At 44.9% G+C, this 22,255-nt stretch overlaps 1 protein-coding gene across 1 annotated transcript in view; it reads right to left on the bottom strand.

Moving 5' to 3' along the window:
• The window catches only part of ALOX5 (arachidonate 5-lipoxygenase), a 71,853-nt gene that overhangs the window by 5,712 nt on the left and 43,886 nt on the right, over positions 1–22,255 (bottom strand). The window contains exons 5-12 of the mRNA XM_069071313.1: positions 20,545–20,651; positions 19,139–19,311; positions 14,885–15,031; positions 11,100–11,303; positions 9,397–9,483; positions 3,552–3,730; positions 3,039–3,160; positions 1,548–1,648 (exon numbers count right to left, since the gene is read on the bottom strand). Coding sequence (XP_068927414.1) covers positions 1,548–1,648; positions 3,039–3,160; positions 3,552–3,730; positions 9,397–9,483; positions 11,100–11,303; positions 14,885–15,031; positions 19,139–19,311; positions 20,545–20,651 — 1,120 coding nt within the window. The remainder of the gene's footprint in view (positions 1–1,547; positions 1,649–3,038; positions 3,161–3,551; positions 3,731–9,396; positions 9,484–11,099; positions 11,304–14,884; positions 15,032–19,138; positions 19,312–20,544; positions 20,652–22,255) is intronic.

The raw sequence follows: 22,255 nt of genomic DNA, 5'->3' as shown, positions 1-22,255 counted from the left end.
TCCCCCCCCCCCCCGTGAAACGCACACCGTGCTCCGAGCTGCATCCAATCAGAGCTGCAGCAGTGAGCGCATCATCCTGTTCTTCCCCAGTGATTTGCTTGCTGGAGCCATTGAGAGCAGTGCCGTGGAGGAGAGCTGAGGCAGGACAACATAAGCCCTCCCCTGAAAATAAGCCCTCTGGTGTTTTTCTTTCCAAAAAAAAATAATAAGACAATGTCTTATTATCAGGGAAACACGGTATAAGTACAGGCTGAATGATGCTTAGTAAGGATGCAGTCGGGTGACCACAGCATTGGGCAGAGACCACATGATCTCTGAAGTCTTAAGACCATAGGTCTGGAGTTGGAAGGGACCTCAGCTGTTAGCGAATCCAACTCCCTCATTTTACAAAGAAACTGAGGTCCCAGGAGTGTTTGCCCAAAGTCACCAAGTAGCACATTTCAGAGCTATCCATGAAGTCCATGATTTGTAAATTCATGATCATTACTAACCTATTCTAAAACTTCTCTGCCCTTTGTGCCAGACAGCTTCTCCCCTCACCTCTGAGCTCCTTAACTCCAGCCCTTGCATCGGCTGGTACTTGGCGTCAGCCAGATAGAATTCACTGAATGGTGCCTCCAACAAGTCTACTTGACCAATTGTGGTGGACAAAGCTTCACTGGCTCACTCTTCATGGAGCAAATGGACCTTGTTGAATGAATGAATGAAAAATAATTTCTCATGTGCTGACTATGCCTGTACTGTGCTGTCTTGGGAATGCAAATACAAAAGCAGGACCATCCCTGCCCTTGAGGAGTTTACATTCAAATAGGGGAAGTCAGCCCATGCAGAGGAGGGAGGGATGTCCAGGAAGGCACAGGCCTGCCTTCTCTGCCTGAGAAACAAAGCAGAGCTATGTTTCTGTCTCCTATTCAACAATAATTTTCAAATTGGGAAAGGTAGAACAAACTGGGTCAAGAATGAAGCCCAAAGAAGACACAGCCTTATCTCCCTGACTGCAAGCATGCCATTCAAGTATGCCTTCTCTGCTCCCCTCTGCCTCCTTAAAGTCATCCTCATTCTCTTAAAATGCATCTTAATATCCAGTTCCCCCACGAAGCCTTCCCAGGTAACTCTACGCCATACTGATTTACATGTGTGAATCTACACACACAGGTTCACATGTACTGGGGCACTCTGGAGATCTGGGATTTCATTAGTTCCTCCCCCCTAGCGATAACATATCAAGCCTTTTGGGGTACATACTAGTGTGGTTTGTTTTCAGATTATTTGGTGTGTGTAAGCCTTCTCCTTCCTAAATGACTTGAAGACAAGGACTGAATCATGAACACATAAATACAATCCCCCCAAAGCACCAGCTGCAATGTTGAGTGTGCATTGAGTGATTGACATTTACTGAGTTTCCCACCTTGCCAATATGCCCCCCTACCCCCACCCCCAGCAGAGTTTCTTCTCCACCCTCCATTCTCCACTACGTAAGCCACCATGGCCTCCTGCAGACTCAGCACCTTCCTGCTCTAGGTGCCCCTTAAGTGAATTTTTTATACCTGGCCAAAATTCACCGCAGCATGCTGAGCAGAAGCGGTAAAGATCACCACTGTCAGATACTCTGATAGCTTTTCCCTGGTCTTGATGGACTTAGGGAATCCTGCAGAGAGAAGATAAAGAAGACCGGTGAGCACTGAACTCGGGATTGTTTTCCCAATGCCATTGATGAAGGGAGCCAAGGCCTACGACTAGAGCAGTCACGTGCCCCACTGCAGACAAGGGACATCTTGCAGAATCTCATACTCCAATAGGCAGAGGCGGGAATGGGCAGATGCTGCACCCAGTCAACACTGGGACCGTCAGGAAATCACAGGGAAGTGAAGTGCAGCTTAAAATAAGGAAGAAATTCCTCAGCCCTCCAGAAGGTGTCTGGGCTCACTCAGGAAGTGGTGACATAAATAGGTGTCTGACTAAACAAAATGGGCTGAGGCAGGGCATGAAGTAGGGTCTGAGCCATAGAACTTCTAGTTTCTTTGACTCTGCCTCACTCCCCCTATCCCTGACTATAGTCTGGGTCCCCTGAAGGAAGGCTCAAGGATCTAGTGGCCTGGGATGTGTTGTGCCCAGAGGAGGTGGTCGAGCTGAAAAGTAGACTCAAGCTTTTATTTCTGATTTAGTCACCTGAATATGCATGAGCTCCTGGAGTATACCAGGTCACTCAGGTCTTGCTGTTAATCCTGCTGGATATACATCAACTGGTCTTAGAGATGGAGTCAGTTCTGGGAACTTCCCTTTGCTACTCTGAGGATATGAGTTTAGACCAAAAGTTAGGTCCCAGGGCTCTGGCCTGGACCTTCCTGACGTTTGTTTCTGGGGCCAGCCAGAGTTCTTAGGCCATATTTGGTATTCAGATGCTGTCCGAGAGGGGCACAAAAAATCTCAAACAGAAATGGGCTCTTACATGCTTCCGCAAATCGAGCCAGCACCCAGAGACATATGGAACTGAGGCTAGGACTGGGCCTTCTTGTGTTATCCCAGACAGAACTATTGGGACCAGTCTGGTCTGGAGTACTGTCCTCCAGCTTGACCTGGCTGATGTGGACTAGGCTATGGGAGGTGGGGAAAGGGGGGTTAGGATTTTAGGTAGGCTGTTCATCCTCATCATCAAGGATACAAATGATCCACAAATGACTGATACCTGGGACAATGCACTCTTCAGAAAAGTCTCCTGGGACAAGCGTGCATGGGATACAAAGAAGCTGTATTAGAGCTGACCCAGCTTTGGTCTGATCTCTCAGGGACATGGACACCGCTACCATAGAGGTGGATGGGTAAAGAGTGGAGGGAGAAGCCAACAAGCGTGGAAGAAAAGCTGCTTCTGCCTACGAGCTGGAGGAGGCAGCTTCTGCCTATGAGGCTTTGGTCTCTAGCAGCCGAGGGGAGGGGAGGGAGGGAAGAGAGATCCATGGAAGCAAGAAAGGGAGAAGGGGAAGATTGGAGAGGGATGGCTACAGGGATGGGGAGAGTGAGAAAAGGCCGAGCCCTCCTACCTGAAGCCTTCTTGCCCCTCATCCCATAGACATAAACATCATTCACAAAGTCCTGGAGCTCCGTGTCCTCCATCACCACCTCATCACTCTCATAGTAGATCTCCACTATGTCCATTGTGAAGCTGAAGAGGAAGGAGAAGCCATGATGTCCTGAGAGCATAATGTCAATTATCCATATGATGTTCGATGGGGACAGACCCCTCGACTCAAGAGTGGTCACATTCCACTCTCACTTTGGGTCACTGCACACAACTCCGCTGACCCTCGCTCAACAATAAGGGAGGGAGCTGAGTATGGAAGACAGAGCATACTTGAACATGGGTTCAAGTCCTGCCAATGGGTCTTAATTTCCTATATCCTCATCTATAAAATGAGGCTGCTGGACTAGAAGACCTGCCAGGTCCCTTCCAGCGTAGGTCTCTGCTCTTTCCCTTTCCTCCACTAAGACAGGGAAGAATTACAAAAGAAGAAACCAAGCAATTCTCTAGGATCCCACAAGGCCCACCTTCTCACCTCCGTATGGCTTCCCACACCTTGAGGCCATCATCCCGGTAGAAGTAATATGGAACATCTTCTTTGCTGTCCATGCCTCTGGCCTTGATGTGCTCAGGGAAGAGCAGGGATTGGTAAGTCAGATCCTTCACAGCTCGCTGTACCATCTGCACATGTCCTCCACCCCCCGTGGCATTGGCCTTTAACAGGAGAAATACTCATCACCCACATTTGTGTAAGGCTTGAAGGTTTGCAAAGCACTTTACACACATGCAACCAAAATTACAAGGAAAGCAGAAAACTGAGGGGGGGGAATTTTGCAACAAATATTTCTGATAAAAGCCTTATTTCTCAAATATATAGAGAACTGAGTCAAATTTATAAAAATACAAGTTATTCCCCAACTGATAAATGGTCAAAGGATATGATCAGGTAGTTTTCAGACAAAGAAATCAAAGCTATCTATAGTCAGATGAAAAAAATACTCTAACTCTACTGATCAGAGAAATGCAAATTAAAACAACTCTGAGGTACCGCTTCATACCTATCAGAGTGGTTAATATAACAAAAAAGGAAAATGTGGATGTTGGAGGAGATGTGGAAAAACTGGGACATTAATGCACTGTTGGTGGAGTTGTGAAATGATCCAACCATTCCAGAGAGCAATTTAGAACTATGCCCAAAAAGCTATAAAACTGTGCATACTCTTTGATCCAGCAATACCACTGCTAGGAATATATCCCAAAGACATCCAAAAAAATTGAAAAGGACATATTTGTACAAAAATATTCATAGCAGCTCTTTTCATGGTGTCTAAAAATTAGAAATCAAATTGGGGAATGGCTAAACGAGCTGTGGAATGTAATGGAATGTTATTGTGCTGTAAGAAATGAGATACAGGATGATTTCAGAAAAACCTGGACTTGCATGAACTAATGCTCAGTAAAGTGAACAGAATCAGGAGAACACTGTACACAGTAACAGCAATATTGTTCAATGAAGAACTGTGAATGATTTAGCTATTCTCAGCAATACAATGATGCAAGACCATCCCAAAAGACTAATGATGAAGCATACTATTTGCTTCCAGAGGAAAAAAAAAAACTAATATTGATTGAATACAGACTGAAGCATGATATTTTTCACTTTCATTTTTTCTATTCTGCAAATCTTCTTGTACAAAATGACCAATATGGAAAAATTTTACATAATTGCACACATGTAACCCATATCTGATTGCTTACCTTCTCAGGGAGGGTGGCGGGAAGGGGGAGATAGAATTTGGAACTCAAAACTTTAAATAAAAATTAAAAAAAAAACATACTGACTAGTGAAATAAACACTTGGATGACATCCCTGCCTCCTCCCTTCCAGAATCAAAAAGGGAAAATCATGATTGGCCTCAACGCTAAGTCCCTACCATGGGCTAGATGGAGTTTTTGCAAGTGAGGGGAGTATGCAAAGAGGGCTAGGGCATGGTCCCTCTCACTGGAGGACCTTACGATCTAGGCCTCGCCATTTCTGCAGAAATCACATTGATTCCTTTCTCATTCTCTCAAGTTCCCATCATCAAGCAATCATCAACCCTCCAACAGGCCTATAAAATCCATTGTTTCTTTTCTATTCTCATTGCTACCTGCTTCAGCTAAACCCTCATCACCTATTTGGTGTTGTATTGCAGCAATTTCCTAACTGATCATTGACCAAGCACTTAGCCCACCATTACCAGGACCAAGGAGGATGGTCACTAAAGGCTGTTAGGAAGTTCACCCTCCAAAGCAGCATCCACTCAGCCCTCTGTCCATAAGCACAGAGCCCATGCCCCAGCATGACATGACATATGGTCCTCCAAGCCACCACTGATTTTGACCTATTGTGCACTGGCACCATATCCTTAGAAGACTGTGATGGGAAGGGTCAGGAGGGACTTCACCATGTGACTACCATCAACCCTCTTGTCCCCAAATTCAATCAATATAGCACTTCAATCAATTTATTTACTCAGAAAGGATTTACTAAATGCCCACTTTTTGCCAGGTTCTGTGTTAGACATTGTAATACAAAGCCAAAAAATGAGATAGAGCCTGCCCTTAAAGAGCTTACATTTTACCAAATATATACACATGTAAGTAAATATAAAATCTATACCAAGAAAATGCAAAATAATTTGGGGGGGGGGGTGCTAGCAACTGCAGGGGAAGTCAGAAAGATCTCGAGTTCAGGAGATGGTGCTTCCCTTGTGCTATGGGTAACAAACCTCACATTCTCATTAGTACTTGCAATTTGGTCTCCATCTACAGGAACTGCTTTGTTCTCCTATCTCTTTCCTCATTCCTTTCCAGCTCTGCCCCAATTCTCCCCAGGTCCTCTCTTCTTTTGCCCCCCCTTCCATTGTATTCCCTGGGCACCACGGCTAACAAGCTCTCCCTTCATCCAGATCTTTTCCTCTTTCATTCTTTTGTCATCTTCATGGAAATCCAGCCTTCTCATTCCTTCTCGTCCTTTCTCCAGGGCTGATTGCTCCTGTCTCACTTCCCCTGACACAGCAGAACAAGAGGAGGGGTTGGCCTGCCCCATACTCCCTATAGCCACTGCCAGATGCTGCCATCCCTTAGCACCCTCAGATGAGCTCTGAGGAAGAACAGTGGATGAGGACCAGGGCACTCTCACTGGTGGCCCCCCTCTCTCGCCTCTCCAACACACATAAATGATTTGTTTTACACTTATTCATCTGGGTATATGTCCTTTCTCCTCAGGATAATTTAAGTTCCTTGGAAGCAAAGACAATTTAATGTTTGCCTTTATGTCCCTAATGACTCACACAGTGCCTGGCAGTCAGTGAGCATTTCTTCAGCATGTTCTAATATATACTCATCAAACTGAGCTGAAGTGACCCTATCTCTTATTATCCCATCTACATCTTTGTTATTGCCAGCTATTGGCTTCAGGGTCGCTCTTTCTCTTTTCTCAAGGAGATCAAAAGCCTGTTTTGATCAAACAGTCTCTTCCTCCAGTGGCAAGGTCAGGACTCACAATGAAGTCTGTTTGAACACCCTGCTTTCAATTTCACAAACCTCCTTAAGTATCATGACCTACACGTCCACTCTACTTCTGCTACACAAAAGGGCGGTTCTATCCTAGACCACTCCGCCATCCCACAAACTTTAAAAGAAAATTTTTTTATCCATTTTGAACTTAAAGACAAAAAGGAACATTCCATGTACACAGCACACCATAAAAAGAATTCAATATACCATAAATTTCGATTTCACAGTTTCCTTTTTTAAAAAAAAACTATGTAATAAATACATTGTTTTCAAAGCTACCCTGTTTTTCAGTGCTTCCTTCTAACTTTTCTTCTCTGCTGTGCACTTTTATTTTTTTCCCTCCCTCCCCAACCCACCCTAGAGAAGGCTACCATTAGACACAAATATGTATGTATATGTAGAGCCATACTATACAGACTTCTATTTATCAGTTCTTTCTCTGGAGGTTGATAGTGTCTTCCTTCATAGGTCCTTTGTAGTTGATCTGAGTATTTATAACAATCATTCAAAGCTGTTCTTAGTATAATATTGCTGTTACTGTGTACAACATTCTCTTGGTTCTGCTCATTACACTCTTCATTATTTCATCCAAGTCTTTCCATGTTTTTCTAAAATCAACCAGCTCATCATTTCTTATAGCATAGTAATATTCCATCACAATCATATATCACAACTTGTTCCGCCATTCTCCACTTTCTGGGCATCCTCTAAATGTCCAGTTCTTTGCCACTACAAAGAGAGCTGCTAAAAATATTCTAGAACATGTAAGTTCTTTTCCTTTTCCCCTAATCAGCTTGGAAAACATCTAATTAGTAGTATTGCTGGGTCAAATGATATAGGCAGTTTAATAACTCTTTGGGCATAATTCCAGATTGCTCTCCAAAATAGCTGGATCATTTAATATTTCCACCAACAGTGAATTAGTGTCCCAATGTTTCTACGTCCCCTCCAACATCTGTCGCTTTCCCCTTCATCCCACAAACTCATTAATCTCTTTGATCTTGAGTTCTGAAATTCCTCTCTTGATCATCACCTCCTATTCTAACACCCTGACATTCCGCCACCCTCCTCCTAAACCTATTCTTTGTCTTCCCCATGACCTCAATCCCTCCATTCCTTACTATTCTCCCAGTCCATCACCCTAATTATGGTCTCACTTTCTGACCTTCAGTTTGGACTCAATTGTTTTTTTTTCCCCAATAATTTAAAAAATATTTTCCAATGTATCTCTGTTCCCTTCTCCTTTCAGTGATCAATCTCTTTGAATAAAGAAAAAAAGAGAGAGAGAAACTTCATCAAAACTAACCAAAATATAGGAAAAGTTTAACAATATATTCCACACCCATCGTTCCCCCCCCCCTTCAAAAAGATTTTGTATTTATTTACACATCCACATGTTCGTTAAAATGTAATCTCTTTGAAAGCAGGAACCATCTCATTTTTTTGGCTTTGTATTCCAGTGTCTAGCACAGAGCCTAGCACATGGCAAGTATTTAGTAAATGCTTGTCAAATGAATGTAATCCCTTCAGCCCATAAGTCTCCTTTCTCTTTCACTGCCAAACTCCCAGAAAGAGTCTTCCAATTGCTTCCAAATCCTGACCACCTAAAGCCATCTTCACTTCTCTCAGTTTGGCTTCTGATGACACCATTCTACCAAAATCACTTTCTCTAAAGTTACCAGTAATTTTACAAATAGCTAAATCCAGTGGCCTTCTCTCAGTTCTCATCTTTCTTAACGTTTCCGTAATTTTTGACATGACTTCTTCCTGGACATTGTCTCCTCACGGCTTCCATAACAGTGCTGTGTCTTGGTGGCCTCTCCCAACTTTTGAACTACTCTCTTTCAGTTTCCGTTACTGTGTTAATAGTCATCTATCCTAGGTGTGGGTCTGCCAAGACCCTGTCCTGCTCCTTCTTCTCTATAAAGATGACTTCCAAACCTATTTATCCATCTCTAACATCTCTTCTCCACCCTAGGCCCACATGAATGACCCAAAGGCATCTCAAATTCAACATGTTGAAAATGAAATTCATCCTCATTCTCCCTCCTCCAGACTTCCTTATTTCTGCTGAAGGCAGCACCATCCTTCCAGAAATGGCCTTTGACTCATCTTTCTTTGACTACTCCCTCTTCTTCATATACAATCGGGTCCTGCCCGTTTTGCTTTCATCTTCTCTCCACTCAGAGTCACCACCCTAGTTAAGATCTTATCACCTCTTGCTTTGGTCATCATGCCTTCAGTCTTTTTCTCTCTTCAATTAATCTTCCTCTAACCCAGATCTAACCATGTCACTCCCCTCCCAGAAACTTGCAGTGACTATCTGCATAAAAGGCAAACTCCCCAGTCTGGCATTTAAAACTCTTGGAAATCTGGCCCTAACCCATGTCTTCAGCCTTCTCTCACCTCTCTCCATTTTGTAGACTGAAGTCCAGCCCAGTTGAACTATTTCAATAGAATGCTGTCTCCTACTTTGCATAAGGCGCACTTAGTCTTAGCGTCTTTGTCTCAGCTCAGGACTTCTTCCCTGATCCCCCTAGGTTTTTGTGACATTTCCCTCCTCAAGTCACCTTGTGTGTACATGTTATATTCGTCCAATAGAATGTAAACTCCTTGAAGGCAGGAACAGCTTTGTTTTTACCTTTTTAAAAAAAACTCTCAGCACTTCATATAATTCCTTGTTTTTTGTTTGTTGAACATTACTGGTGTTGTAGATTGAATTTGGAACTCATAGATGAAGACTGACCTCCCTCAGACAGCTCTAGAGAGTGAGGCTGGGTGATGGAGGAGTGGAGGGAGAGAGGGAAAGAGAAGCCTACCTTATCAAAGAGACCACACTCACAGATGAGCTGCTCTCTGGCCTTTGTGTTGATGGCAATGGTGAAGCGCACGTGAGCCACCAGGAGCTATGGAGGAAACAAGGAACCAATTCAGACATAGAGTCCACCATGATGACATCACCTGAGGCAGCGGTCCCACCTCCTCCCCCGCCAGACTCCTCAAGCTGGTGCTGGACCAGCTGGTGCTTCCAAGAAGGATGCAAACTCTGGTAGGCGCCCCAGGACAGCTGTCTCAAACTCACTTTGCATGTTTGCTTTAAATGACTCACACTCATTTCTTTACACTATTATCTAAACCTTTATTTCTCTTCACAAAGACTCTAATCCAATTACCTATTCCCCTGAATAAAACGGCAACTTATTATGACTTGTGGGACTGTAAAGGGTTGAGTTACCTCCCCTAGGTGACACCTGCCCAAAAAGCTCCATGCCTATTTATTTGAGTACACTGTATTCTCTCCTTGGGCATCAAAGTGACACAGAATGATATTAATGCATAATCAGAAGAATATAAAATTTAACTTTTAGTCATCAGTGATCACTGGCAGACTAGAAAAGCAAGTCACTGTTCGTGCAAAGGCCAGAAGACTCGACTTTTGTCCTGGTTCTCCCTTCCTGGGGTCCTCACACTACCTTATGTGTATCATATATCTGCCACCTCAAAGGCCCAGACTGGTTTGATTTTTGTCTATGAATTCTAAGAACCTGGCACAATGCCCAGAAATAGCAAGGACTTGATATATGTTTATCTAGTTGTTGAATGAATTACACAGTACGGGAAATTCCTCTTTTCTGAATCTCATGGAATGAACAGCTAAATGGCAGCACCCTGAAGCTGGAAAGGAACCCCAAAATCCTTCCTCCTGCCTTCAGGCAGCTAAACTACACAAGACAGAGTGCAATCTCCTCTCTTATGCAGAACTTTGGAATGCCAAGGAGAACAAAGAAAGAAGAGGAAGGACCCATGTGTACAACAATATTTATAGCAACTCTTTGTGGTGGCAAAGAATTGGAAACTGAGGGGGTGCCCAGCAAAATGGTACAGGGATGTAATGGAACACTACTGTGCTGTAGGAAATGATGAAGGGGACAGTTTCAAAGAAACCTGGGAAGACTTGGATGAGCTGATGCAAAGGGAAGTAAGAAGAGCCAGGAAAACAATTTATACAATGACAACAGCTTTGTAAAGTAAAACATCTTCGAAAGGCTAAAGTACTCTGATCAGTGCAATGACCAAACAGGATTCTAGAGGACCAATGATGAAGAATGCTACCAACCTCCTGGAAGGATATGATAGACCAAATATGGAGGAGACATATATTTTTGGATGTGGCCATTTATCGTGTTTGATTATGCATATTTGTTACAAGAATTTTATTTTTATTGGGGGGAGAGATACAGAAATTAAATGCCTTTTAATGGAAAAAAAGTTTTTTAAATCTCTGGGCACAAGAATGCCATGCCTTCCATATCCTCCCTATCCATCCCATTTTGGTGTTTCATCACTTCATCTGTCAAGAAATCCTTTCTTAGTCAACCTCAATCTTGCCTGCTTTAATTAGTCTACTTTCATTCTTCTCTTGTCCCCTCTTACCTCCTCTTTTCCCCCTCTTTTTCCCATTCTCTCTTCAAGGTCCCTTCTCACCTGAGTTTCTCTGTCTCAGGTAGACAACTTGTTATACCTTGAAAACAGGGTGCACAGCTGGGAGCTGCCGGAACATGGCAATGCCGAAAACTTCGGACATGAGATGTGTTCGTAGGAGATGGGTGATGGTCTGGTGGACGTGGAAGTCAGAAGATCGAACCCAGATTTTGGCCAGAAGCCAATCATACTTTGCATCAGAAGGAAGGAAAATGGGATTATCATCTCCTGGAGTCTGATTAATCTGAAACGTGAGAAAAAGGAAAAAAAAAGTTAGGATGCTTGACTCCTAGGGCAGACCTGTTGATGATCTAGTCTTACAAGGCAAGTCTAAACTTAGTTACCATCTGGTTTAATCCTCTAATTTTACAAGCGGAAAATCAAATAGGGGAAACAGTTCATGGAATTACAGAATTTGGGAGTTGGAAAAAGCCTCAGATGCTTTCTAGTTCAGCCCTACCCAAAACAGAATCTTCACTATAACTTACTTGCCAAGAAATCATCCAGGCTCTGGATAAAGACCTTCAGGAAGGAGGGAACCCATAACCTATTGAGGTTGCCCATTCCACTCTGGACAGCTTGAATTGTTAGAAAGTGTTTCTTTATGTCATATCTCCCCCCCCCTCCACCATTGGTCCTGCTTCTGCCATCTGGGATCAAGCAGAACAAAGCTAATCTCTTTTCTACTTAGCACTCCTTCCAGGGCTTGAGGACAGCTCTCATGGCCTCCCTGAGTCTTCTCTTCTACAGGATAGCATCTCCATTTCCTTCCACTGACCTTCATATGACATGAACTCAATCAAAGCCATTCACCATCTTGGTTGACCTTGTCTGGACTCTCCAAAATTGTCCAAGCCCACACAAAGTCAGGACCAGAACCCAGGACTCTTGCCTCTCAGTCTAATATCCTATCCCTTGCACCAAATGCCCCTGTAATTGAGGTTTGTGCCTATTACTGATTAAGAAGGAGGACAGAAAGCTCCTCAAAGCAGTTCTTCTTGAGATTAAGGACCAGAGTCTAGGGAGATCCCCTACTGCCCACCCATCCCATTGTCCCTCCTCCAAAGTCCTCACTGCTTTTCCAGTCCTACAAATCCCCCTTCTAAATAAGAGTCTCAGATTCTCAGCTCCAGCCCATGGGGAACAAATTCAGTCTAAATTCTAGACCAGGGGTTCTGAACCATAGATAGATTTAAGGAGATCAGTGGATTTGTTTTTTAAATCTTTTTTTTTTTGATAACTCAATTTCAATATCATTGCTTTCCTATATATTCCTATGTATTTTATTTTATGCATTAAAAACATTATTCTGAGAAGGGATCCATAGGCCAAAGGGATCAATGATACAAAAAAAGGTTAGAAACCCCTTGATCTAGAACATTTGACTTTCTGGAGTTGGTTGGGCTGTGTCCTGAACTTTGGCTTCCTGTTCCTTTGGTCCTATGAATTATCTCTCCTCGTTTCAATGTTGAATGAAACACTAGCTCTTCACTGGACCCCACTGCCTTCCTTCTTTTCCTGTCTCAGTGAGTCACATTTGTTTACTAATGCTAAAATACACCTTTGTTTCATCCTTGAGGGAAATTTTGTGGCTGGTTCCAGTTGCCTTTCCTGATTCCACCTGCGTTTCTTAGGCTTAATTATCCACAGACATGAGCATTTGGGACAGTGGATAAAGCTTTGGACTGGGAGGCAGGAAGCCTCACTTTTTTTTTTTGCTTTTTGGAAGGGGGAAGGCAGGGCAGTTGGGGTTAAGTGACTTGCCCAAGGTCACATGGCTAGTAAGTGTTAAGTGTCTGAGGCCAGATTTGAACTCAGGTCCTCCTGACTCCAGGGCCAGTACTCTATTCCCTGGAAATAATTCCACCCTGGAAACCCCACTTTTAGTCTGTTTTGCCACTAGTTCTATGAGCACAGGCCAGTCACATCTGCACTTCCCACCCTGCCTCTGATTCCAGAATGGTCCTGCTTCTGAACAAGTCACTTTCCACATTCTCCATTGCCAGACCTAAGGTTGGCCCCTTCTGTCACACCTAAACACAAGCTTTAAGAGCTTAATTGCACATTTCAGTGGGTGAGAGTTGACCATTGGACCACGGAGGAGAGAGGAGGGAGGGAGGTGGGGGGAAATGGTCACTCCAATAGAATACCCTGGGGGCGGCAGGGTGAAGACATAAAGATAGAAAGGAATGACTGACCCCCCCCCCAAATCTATCTCCTTGGCTCTGATTTCTCCCTCTCCACCATTTCCTCTATTGACAAAAGAAATAATGACAAGCATGTGGAATGTGTACATTAATGTACATATATGTGGGGGCGTGCATGTGTGTGGTATAAGGAGTGTATCAGGACGCCATCGACTTTCTGGACCTGAGTTGTTTGTGACATTCAAATCCATCCTTCCCTGGTCAGTTCAACCCTTCTCAGCCAGACCTCACATCACACCTTCCCTAACTCCCTTACTCATGCTATGGAAAAGTGTAAATCATTTTACAATTTTTAATTTATTTTTATTTAAAAATTATTTAAAAAGAAGCAAAGAAAAACATAGCGTTTGGGACCAGTGTGGATGAATTCTGATCTGAGGGAAGAACACCGGCTTTGTAGAGAGAAGACCTGGGTTGAAATCCTGCCTCTGGCTCACACCGTCTGTTTGACCTCGGACAAGTCATAACCTCCCCAGGCCTTAGTTTCCTCACCTATCAAATGAAGGGGTTATATTAGGACTTCCGAGGACCCTTCTAGCTCCAGACCTGGAAGGGCTAGGAAGTAGAAGAGATGACTTTTTGAAGCTCTCTTTCAACCCTGGAGACTACAAGATCTGGAATATTCCACTTTTCTTTTGCCCTAGACAGCTAGATGGATAGGGCATTGCACCTCATTCTGCCTTGTTTGGTCACAGTGCTTGGCTCATTCTCCCTCTAGGAGACTCAGGGGAAGGGACTGGGCCAGTTCCCCCTTGTTTGTATCTCTAAGATTAAGTGGTCTCTCCGAAATCTTTTCCAACATTCGTTATTCATACTGATTTCCTTCTGATGTCACGTCCGTCCTTTTCTCCCCTCCAGGACTTTGCTCTATGGCTCACCCCATCTCTTTCTTTCATATTCCATATTTTCCTCTCTACTGTTATTTCCTCCTCTGCCAATGAATGAATAAATGACTGAATGAAGGGGGTGGGTGTTCCTAGGTACTAAGGTCTGGGATATAAATGTTAAAGTGAAGACAGGCCCTGTCTTCAAGATGCTTATGTTTTAATATTGGGAGATCACGCATAGGGGGAACAGTGGTGAGGGAGGTGTGTTTTGGTTGGAAAGTTAAGAGGATGGTGAATGGAGCTTTGGGAGAGTAGACTGACATACACCTGTAAGCATGCTCTAATCTTCCTAACCCTAAAAAAACAAACCAACCCTAATCCCACTTTCAGTCCTTCAGACTGTTGTTCCACCCCTCTTGTTTTCCTTCCTTGTGGGTGCTCCCTCTGCTGGTACCTATCGAGACCCCTCCACAACTCACGAATTGTCTTCAAGAGTTACAGTGACTAGAAATGTCATTACTCAGTGGCCTTCCAGGACTTAGCTAAGCAGGTTCTCAAATGAGAGGCACACTGACATCGTCAGGCCCATATCTGAAATGTTCACGGCTTAGTAAGGGCTAGCAGACCTTGCACTATCCTGGTGAAGCAATGAGAGCTTGTCGTCACCCCTCAGGCAAGGCATATAAAAAGGACATCAGGGAAGGGTTGCCCATTGATTGTCAGAAAGTGGCCAGCACTCCCCATCAGAATGCTAACACACCTAGCTTGGGGGCATGTAAGGACCGACCCACCTGGATGGCAATGGGGACGATTTTGTTCTCTAGATTCTTGTACAGCAGACAGATGGGAGCTGCCAGGTACTGCAATGTGCATGGGTCTGTTTTGTTGGCATCGATGCCGTCCAGAATTTCAAAGTCCACTATGAAGATGTTCCCTTGCTGTCAAAAGGAAGAGAAGTCACTTTTTCTTTTTTCTATTGAAAAATGTAAACCTGTTTATATTGATACCTTTTGTTTTCACATCACCTTAATTTCTGAATATAGCTATGCCCCGTTCCCCACCCACAATGCCACTCCATGTTACAAAGAGGAAAAGGGGGAGAAATCAGGTAAGTAAAACTAACCACCCCAATGACCGTGTCTAACAGGATGTATACTTTTCAGTATCCATAATCTTCACCACATTTTCTCAATTAGAAGTCAATTTCTCAACTCATATTCAGCCTAGAAGGAACCTCAAATCCAGTAACTTAATGTTGGTCAGTGGAGAGGGACTAGGTCAGACTAATCTCTCCATCTCCCTCAACCCCATCTCCAAAGTATTCAAGCAGTGGGTTCCTTGACAGAGAATGGGAGGGTTTTCCATGGAACCCTAAGCTCAGGTTTTGATATGCCCTCCAACACCTCTCCCATCCCTGTCCCATTCTCTTGACCCTCCAACCCAGCACCAGCATGGTAGAAGAGGCTGGAAGATAACATGAGCAGCCAGCCAAAACAAAGGTTCAAGCTGCCCTGAGCTTTACTGAGAGAGGAACAGTGTCCAGGACCAGGGGAGCAACCGTCCTGCTGCCTGCCCTCTGCCTGGCAGCTGTATTTAGTTCTAAGCACTTCAGACAAGCTGGCATCTCTGGAGAGATGAGGCAATTGGCATTACCTAAGGAGTCAGCATGGCCCTGAGGGAGGGGACTGCCAATTAGCAGAGGCTGCTTTCATCAAAGGTTTCAAGGAGTTGTTTGGTTTCTCTGAGACATTTTTGTACGATGAGCACGGGCGCCAGGCCGAATTTTATTTGCACAGCAGCAGGATGGTTTAAGTGGAAGGGGCAGAGGACTCAGACTCAGAAGGCTGGGGTTTAAATACCAGCTCTGACACTTAGCTCTGTGTCCCTGGATAAGTCCTTAAGCTCACTGAGCTTCAGTCTCTCGGTCTGTAGAATGGGCTTAATAATACATACATTGGCCACCTCAGAGGGTAATTGTGAGAAAGATACTCTGTAACCATTGGACCTTTATTTTAACACGTGATTCCTTAGCTCTCACACTTCCTTCACTCATATCCGAGCAACCCTGAACTTCCTGAAATTCTCTCCTGAGAGAGAAAAACCATCCCCTACTCTTACTGACCACTTGCCTGACCGCTGTCGGTGATTCAGTGTGCTCCATTGCTGGGCAACTCTAATCTTCAGAACATGCTTCTTTTGTGTAGAGCAGAAATCTGCCAGGCTGTGACTTTTACCCATGCGTCCTAATTCTGCCTCCTGAAGCTAGGCAGGATAAGCCTGCTTCTTAAAGGCCAAGTCCAGGTCTCACCAAGTCACTCAGTAAGCACCAGCTGCACCCTGTCACTTGTAAGATCAAACAGAAAATCCCGATTGGCTTTGAAAGCCCTTCCTAACTCTCCCCCCACCCTCCTTCTAACATTCTTATTCCTCATACCCCTCCCTCCCCACTGGTTTTCTGTGCTCCACTGGCCTCTTGGCCCTTCCTTGAACAAGATACTGCACCTCCCATCTCTGGACATTTTCACTGGCTGTCCCCCCCCCCACTTTGTGGAATGCTCTCTCCTCATCTCTACCTCCTCATAGATTTCATTTAAGTCCCAGCTAAGGTCCCACCTTCTACGGGAAGCCCTTCCCAATCCCCTCAATGCTAGTGCCTCCCCTCTGTTAAGATGCCCCACTTATCCTGCCCAATGTCCTTTGTCCATAGCTGTTTGCTTGCTGTCTCCCCCATCAGACTGGGGGCTCTAGGAGAGCAGGAACTATTTTTCACCTCTTTGTAGCCCCAGCTCTTGGCACAGTGCCAGGTATGGAACAGGACCTTGTGGACACTGACTGACTACTTTCTGTAGGAGAGCCTGCCTGGTTTTATCACTGGGTAGCCAGAGGGACTGAGGAGGCTGGGGTGAGGTTCTCTGGCGTTTCTCTGATAGTACTGGGTGGTTTCAAAAGCTGAGGCTGTTGCCGTCAGCCAGTATCAGGAACTCCAGGGACTAAATAACATGAATGTCTAACGCCAAACAGAGGGAGGAGCCTGGAGTCAGTGCGGACAGTAGGTAGGCAGGTTCTCACGCTCGGCTACACATCGATCCCAAATCAAAGACCCATGACACATAATTTTCAGAGCCTCGGTTTCCTTATCTGTAAAATGGGGATGACAGTAATACTTATCCATCCTCTCCCATTGCTGCAGGGTAAGCATTTTATAAGCTTTGAAGGAAATTCAAATTACTTTTTGCTTTTCATATCACCCAAATTGTAAATAATAATGATGGGTGGTTCATGGACCAGAGGAGAGGTCAGTGGCTCCTTGAGAAGTTAGGCCAGATTATGTCTGACTGCAGATCATTGACTCTGGAATCACAGGGTGGGAGTTCAAATTCTACCCATGAGGCCTTAGAGTGTCCTTGTCTATAAAACAAAGAAGCTGGATTGGATGAGCTCTATAGGTCTATAATTCTATGAGCTCCAAGGTCCTCCCATCAGTGCAGAGTAGGGGGCACAGCACCAGACTTGGAGTATGTGACTATGGGAAAGTGCCTCACTTTTCCTGCCTGCTCTGTAGGGATAATCATGCCAGGACTGTGTGCTTTCTGTTGGTCTGAGGAGCTGCTGTTAAGTGCTATTGAAATATGAGCTCCAGGGCAGCTAGGTGGCCCAGTGGAGAGGGCACCAGCCTTCAAGTCAGGTGGACCTGAGTTCAAATCTTGCCTGAAACACTATCTGTATCACCCTGGGCAAGTCAATCAACCTGATGGTTAAAGAAGAAGAGGAAGAAGAAGAAATATGAGCTATTGTTGACAATAGTAGGATAGGAAGGGAGGTGGAGCCTGGATCCAGGTCTACCATTTCATTGGTAAGAGATGTCCCAAGAGAAAAAGTCGCTCTGCTAATGCAGGTCAGAACCTTATCTGCAACTTAATGTCTTAGACACTTAGACGTTTGTGACCTGCTCAGACGTGTCACACAACTAGGATGCATCAGAACCGGTGAGACCTGAAGCCAGGCTTTCCTGGCTCTGAGGCCAGTTCCCCATTCACAGTACCACACTATTTTTATCTGACAGTGATATTATGATGAAAACATAAATACATGATGATGTGACATATCACTCTGCACAGTGCATACCAGAAGCCGCAGTGCAGGCTTCCACTATTAAAAGAATGTTCTACAACAGAGCAGGGATTCTTAACCTTAGGTGTGGATGGATTTCAGTGGGCCTGTGAAATTGGGTGGGAAAACAATTACCTTCATTTTCACTAACTTTTGGTTTCCTTTGCAATTCTAGTGTTTTGTTTTATTCATTTAAAAACATAATTCTGAGAAAGATTCCATGGGCTTCTCCAGTCTTCCCAAGGATCCAGGACACATAAAAAGTGAAGAACTCTTACTCTAGGGCATATCAGAGCTGAGAGAGGGAAAATTTTGGCACCACTAAGATCTGGATTCAAGACCTCCCTCTCAGAAACACTATATGACCGTGGACAAGTCATTCAACAGCTTTGTGTCCCAAGCAGTGTTCTAAAACTATGGAGGGGTTGCTGATCTGCATAGGTGGGTGATATTTCCCATGCTAGGAGTTCCCTAAACTGATGAAATCACAGGTCTAGATCACTCCCTGCCCCCCAAGCTTATGATTCGTGTCATAATCAATAAGCAGTTATTAAATACCTACCATGGGGTAGCTAGGTGGTGGAGTGGTTATAGTGCTAGTTTGGAGTCAGAGTTCAAATCTGGCATGAGACATATACTAGCTGTGTGACCCTGGGCAAGTTGCTTCACCCTGTTTGCCTCAGTTTCCCTCATCTGTAAAATGAACTGGAGAAGGAAATGACTACTCCAGTATCTTTGCTAAGAAAACCTCAGACAGGGTCATGAAGAGTCAGACACAACCGAAACAACTGAACAAGAATCATTGTGTCCCAGCCAAGGCACACAGCACTGGAGACACAAGAAAAAGGAAACCACCCCTGCCCCAAAGAGCTGACTTTCTATTAATGATGAAAGCAAGAGAGGAAAGCGCTATTGGGGCAGGGTGCTGCTGCTACCTGGATCTCTTCTTCCAAGGTCAGCTGCCGCTCCAGGCTGCATTCCACCATCTCTGTGGTCACTGGGAACTTCTCTGGGATCTTGGTGCATCTCTCAATCATGACTGGGTTGCATCCATTCAGAAACTGGTAGCCAAACATGAAATCCTCCTGCCAGTGCTGCATGACATACTCTATGAGGGAAACAATACCCCCTGAGTCCTCGGCACCTCCTAGCTCAGCCAGCTAGCGGAGAGCCCCTGGCATCCAGCAGCAGGTCAGCGAGAACCAACTTGGGCTTTCTTTCTAGAGCAATACAAAGAAACCCAAAGGTCTGTATCTTCTGGGGATGGTTTGGGGTAAGTCTCCGGGGGTTTAGGTCAGGACCAGCACAGCCATACCATGGGACTGTCTCTCGACGCAGGCTGTGACTAGTCTTCCAGTCAAGATCGTGGTATAGAGCTCAGCTTCAGGAGCCCCAAAGGGGTTCCAACCTACCAAAAAGGGAAGCATGACCCAACTCTCTTCTTGGCCCTGCGGTGAACTGAAGCCCTTTGTAGAGAAAGGGTATAGAACCGACCCTTCTGGCCAGCTACAGCCATATCTTTGATCATGATTCTGTCTTTATCAATCAACCAACTGATCAACAAGCATTGCTTAAGTTTCTCTGATGTGCTAGGTGCTGGTGATACAAAGTCAAAGATGGAAAAGTTCCTGATCTTGAGAGCTGGGTTAGAGACTTGCCTCGGATACCTATCGCCTGTGTGACCTCAGGCAAGTCACCCAAACTCTCAGAACTGGAGGCAATCTCAGAGACTATGAATCACAGAGAAGGTGCCCACCTGTATCAATGGAGGGAGCTTCCTCACCAGCGAGTTCCTTATACCAGTGAAATCACAGGTACTGTCCCTATCTCCATCCAGCCCTTAGGGACCTTATATTCTATTGGAAATGTGATTTCTATGGAATATGTGTGTATCTGTCTATACAGATATATTCACATATGTGTGTATAGTAGGTATCTATCTTTCTATATCTGTCTGTCTACTTGTCCATACATCAGTCCATCTGGGGGAGAGAGAGAGAAAGAGAGAGAGAGAGAGAGAGAGAGAGAGAGAGAGAGAGAAAGACAGGCAGGGAAAAGCACCAGTGGCCATGGCCATGGGGATCAGGAAAGGTCTCACATAGCACTTGGTTCTTGAAATGAACTTCAAAGGAAATAGGGAATTCTATCACACCAGCAGCCATTGTCTTCCCATCCCATTCCAGTCAGCAGGCTGTATTTCTGGAACGGGCATCCAGGGGCCCTTTGCCAATTTTCAGGAGACGTCAAAGTAAGAAAACTATCCCCTTCTCCTTGATGCCAAGGAGGGATGCTCTCACTTTGAGGGGATAAGGCATGCCACACACCCAGACAGGCAGCCTACCTGAAATGGTGTTACTGATCTTGACAAAGATCTTCTCGAAGTCCGCAAAGTCACTCCAGGAAGACTGGAACATGTGCATGAAGCGATTCACAAAGAGATTCTCCATCCTGCAGACAAAGAGGGACCATCATCTGTAAAGGGTGGGTGAAGATTTTCCCTTGCCCTTGGCAGAGAGAGTATAGGCCCCCAGCCCCAGCAAACATAGGGTCCCCTCCAAGTGCTTCTCCCAAGGGCCCCTGATGAGCTGCAGTGGGCTTCACTCTGACCCTGGAGGGGGCATCCTATGGACGAAGCTTGGTACAAGAGAAAAAGCATGGGGTAGGGAATCAGGAAGACCTGAGTTCAAATCCTGCCTCAGACAATTCCTTGCTGTGTGACTTGGGTTTCAGTTTCCTCATCTGTAAAATGAAGGGTTTGAGTCAGTGTCTCTGACGTCCTTTGCAGTTCTAATCCTACTAATCAGGTCTAGACCCAGGAGGAAAGTTTAAGTTCCTATGACTACACTAGCCTTTTTTCTTTTTCTCCTAAGCAGCTGAACCACTATGTCTACTTAAGGTCTTAGGGATCTCTGAGTGTGGTCAGTGGAGATTAGAACACTGAATCAGTCAGGGGGCCAGGCAGAGTTTGCTCTCAGGCTTATGCTACTGTGTCCTCTCCTTTGTGCCAATCTTGCACAGCAGGGCGATGCCTAGTGGCCAACAGGAAGATTTTCCTCACCCAAGGGCCACCTTTAAGGGCTGTGCTGGGCTAGGGGAGGACACAAGCCAGATGCATAATATATGGTGTGTACTGTATGGGGAGAAACGAGACTTGACATGATAACTCAAGGCAGCTGATGAGTAAGCATCCCCAAAAAGAGTTCTAAGGCTGTGACCTGGAGCAGGTGGGAGGAGTCCCCGTGCAAAAGGACATGACCTTAACTGGGTCCTAAAAAGAGCACTGACCTTGGAGGCCCAACCTCCCTCGACCAGCTGTATGACCCTGGGCACACTTCCTCTCTCTCTGGGTCTTAGTTCCTCCAATTATAAAATGAGAGTCTCTAAGATCCCTGCTAGCCAGAAGTGTGCTGGTAAATGTTTAACCACCAGCTCTCCAGAAGGAAAAAAAAAGGCAGGCAAGATATACTTTTAAATATAATCTGCGTGGTAACACTTTCTCCATCATTTTCCCAAGTCTAGACAATAAATCAAAGCCTGTGTTTGCCCATTTCTGACATGTAAATGCTCACACTGAAGACATGGTAACTGGCTATTGCCAGCCAGTACGAGCTGGCTCCAGCATATCCCATTATCCCAACTCTAAATCCCATGATCCTGTGAAGGATGAATAAGATCTTGATAGACACAGAGGACGGCCCTTCAGAACCTGGCTCCATACTACATTTCCAAGATTAATTACTCTTTACTTTTCTTTTATTTCTCTCTTTTTTTGGCAATTGAGGTTAAGTGACTTGCCTGGGGTCACACAGCTAGAGGCCAAATTTGAACTCAGGACCTCCTAATTCCATGGTCACTGCACCACCTAGCTGCCCTTTATTTTTCTGTCCTGCTAAACTGAACTTTTTGCTATTCCTCACACACTGGACACAGTAATAACATTGCTATTACCATTGCTTTGACAATGGAAAGGGTGTGTCAATTGACTGCCCTGTGGATCAATTCACTCATCATCCCTGTGCCATCATCCCCAGCCATCACTCCCCTATTAAAGT

The sequence above is a fragment of the Petaurus breviceps genome, unplaced genomic scaffold (assembly GCF_028583685.1).
Source record: "Petaurus breviceps papuanus isolate PSGF00001 unplaced genomic scaffold, PetGlider_PUasm1.0 90825, whole genome shotgun sequence".
Lineage (NCBI taxonomy): Eukaryota > Metazoa > Chordata > Mammalia > Diprotodontia > Petauridae > Petaurus > Petaurus breviceps.
The sequence above is the reverse complement of the archived record's forward strand: the minus strand, read 5'-3'. Positions and strand labels throughout refer to the sequence as shown.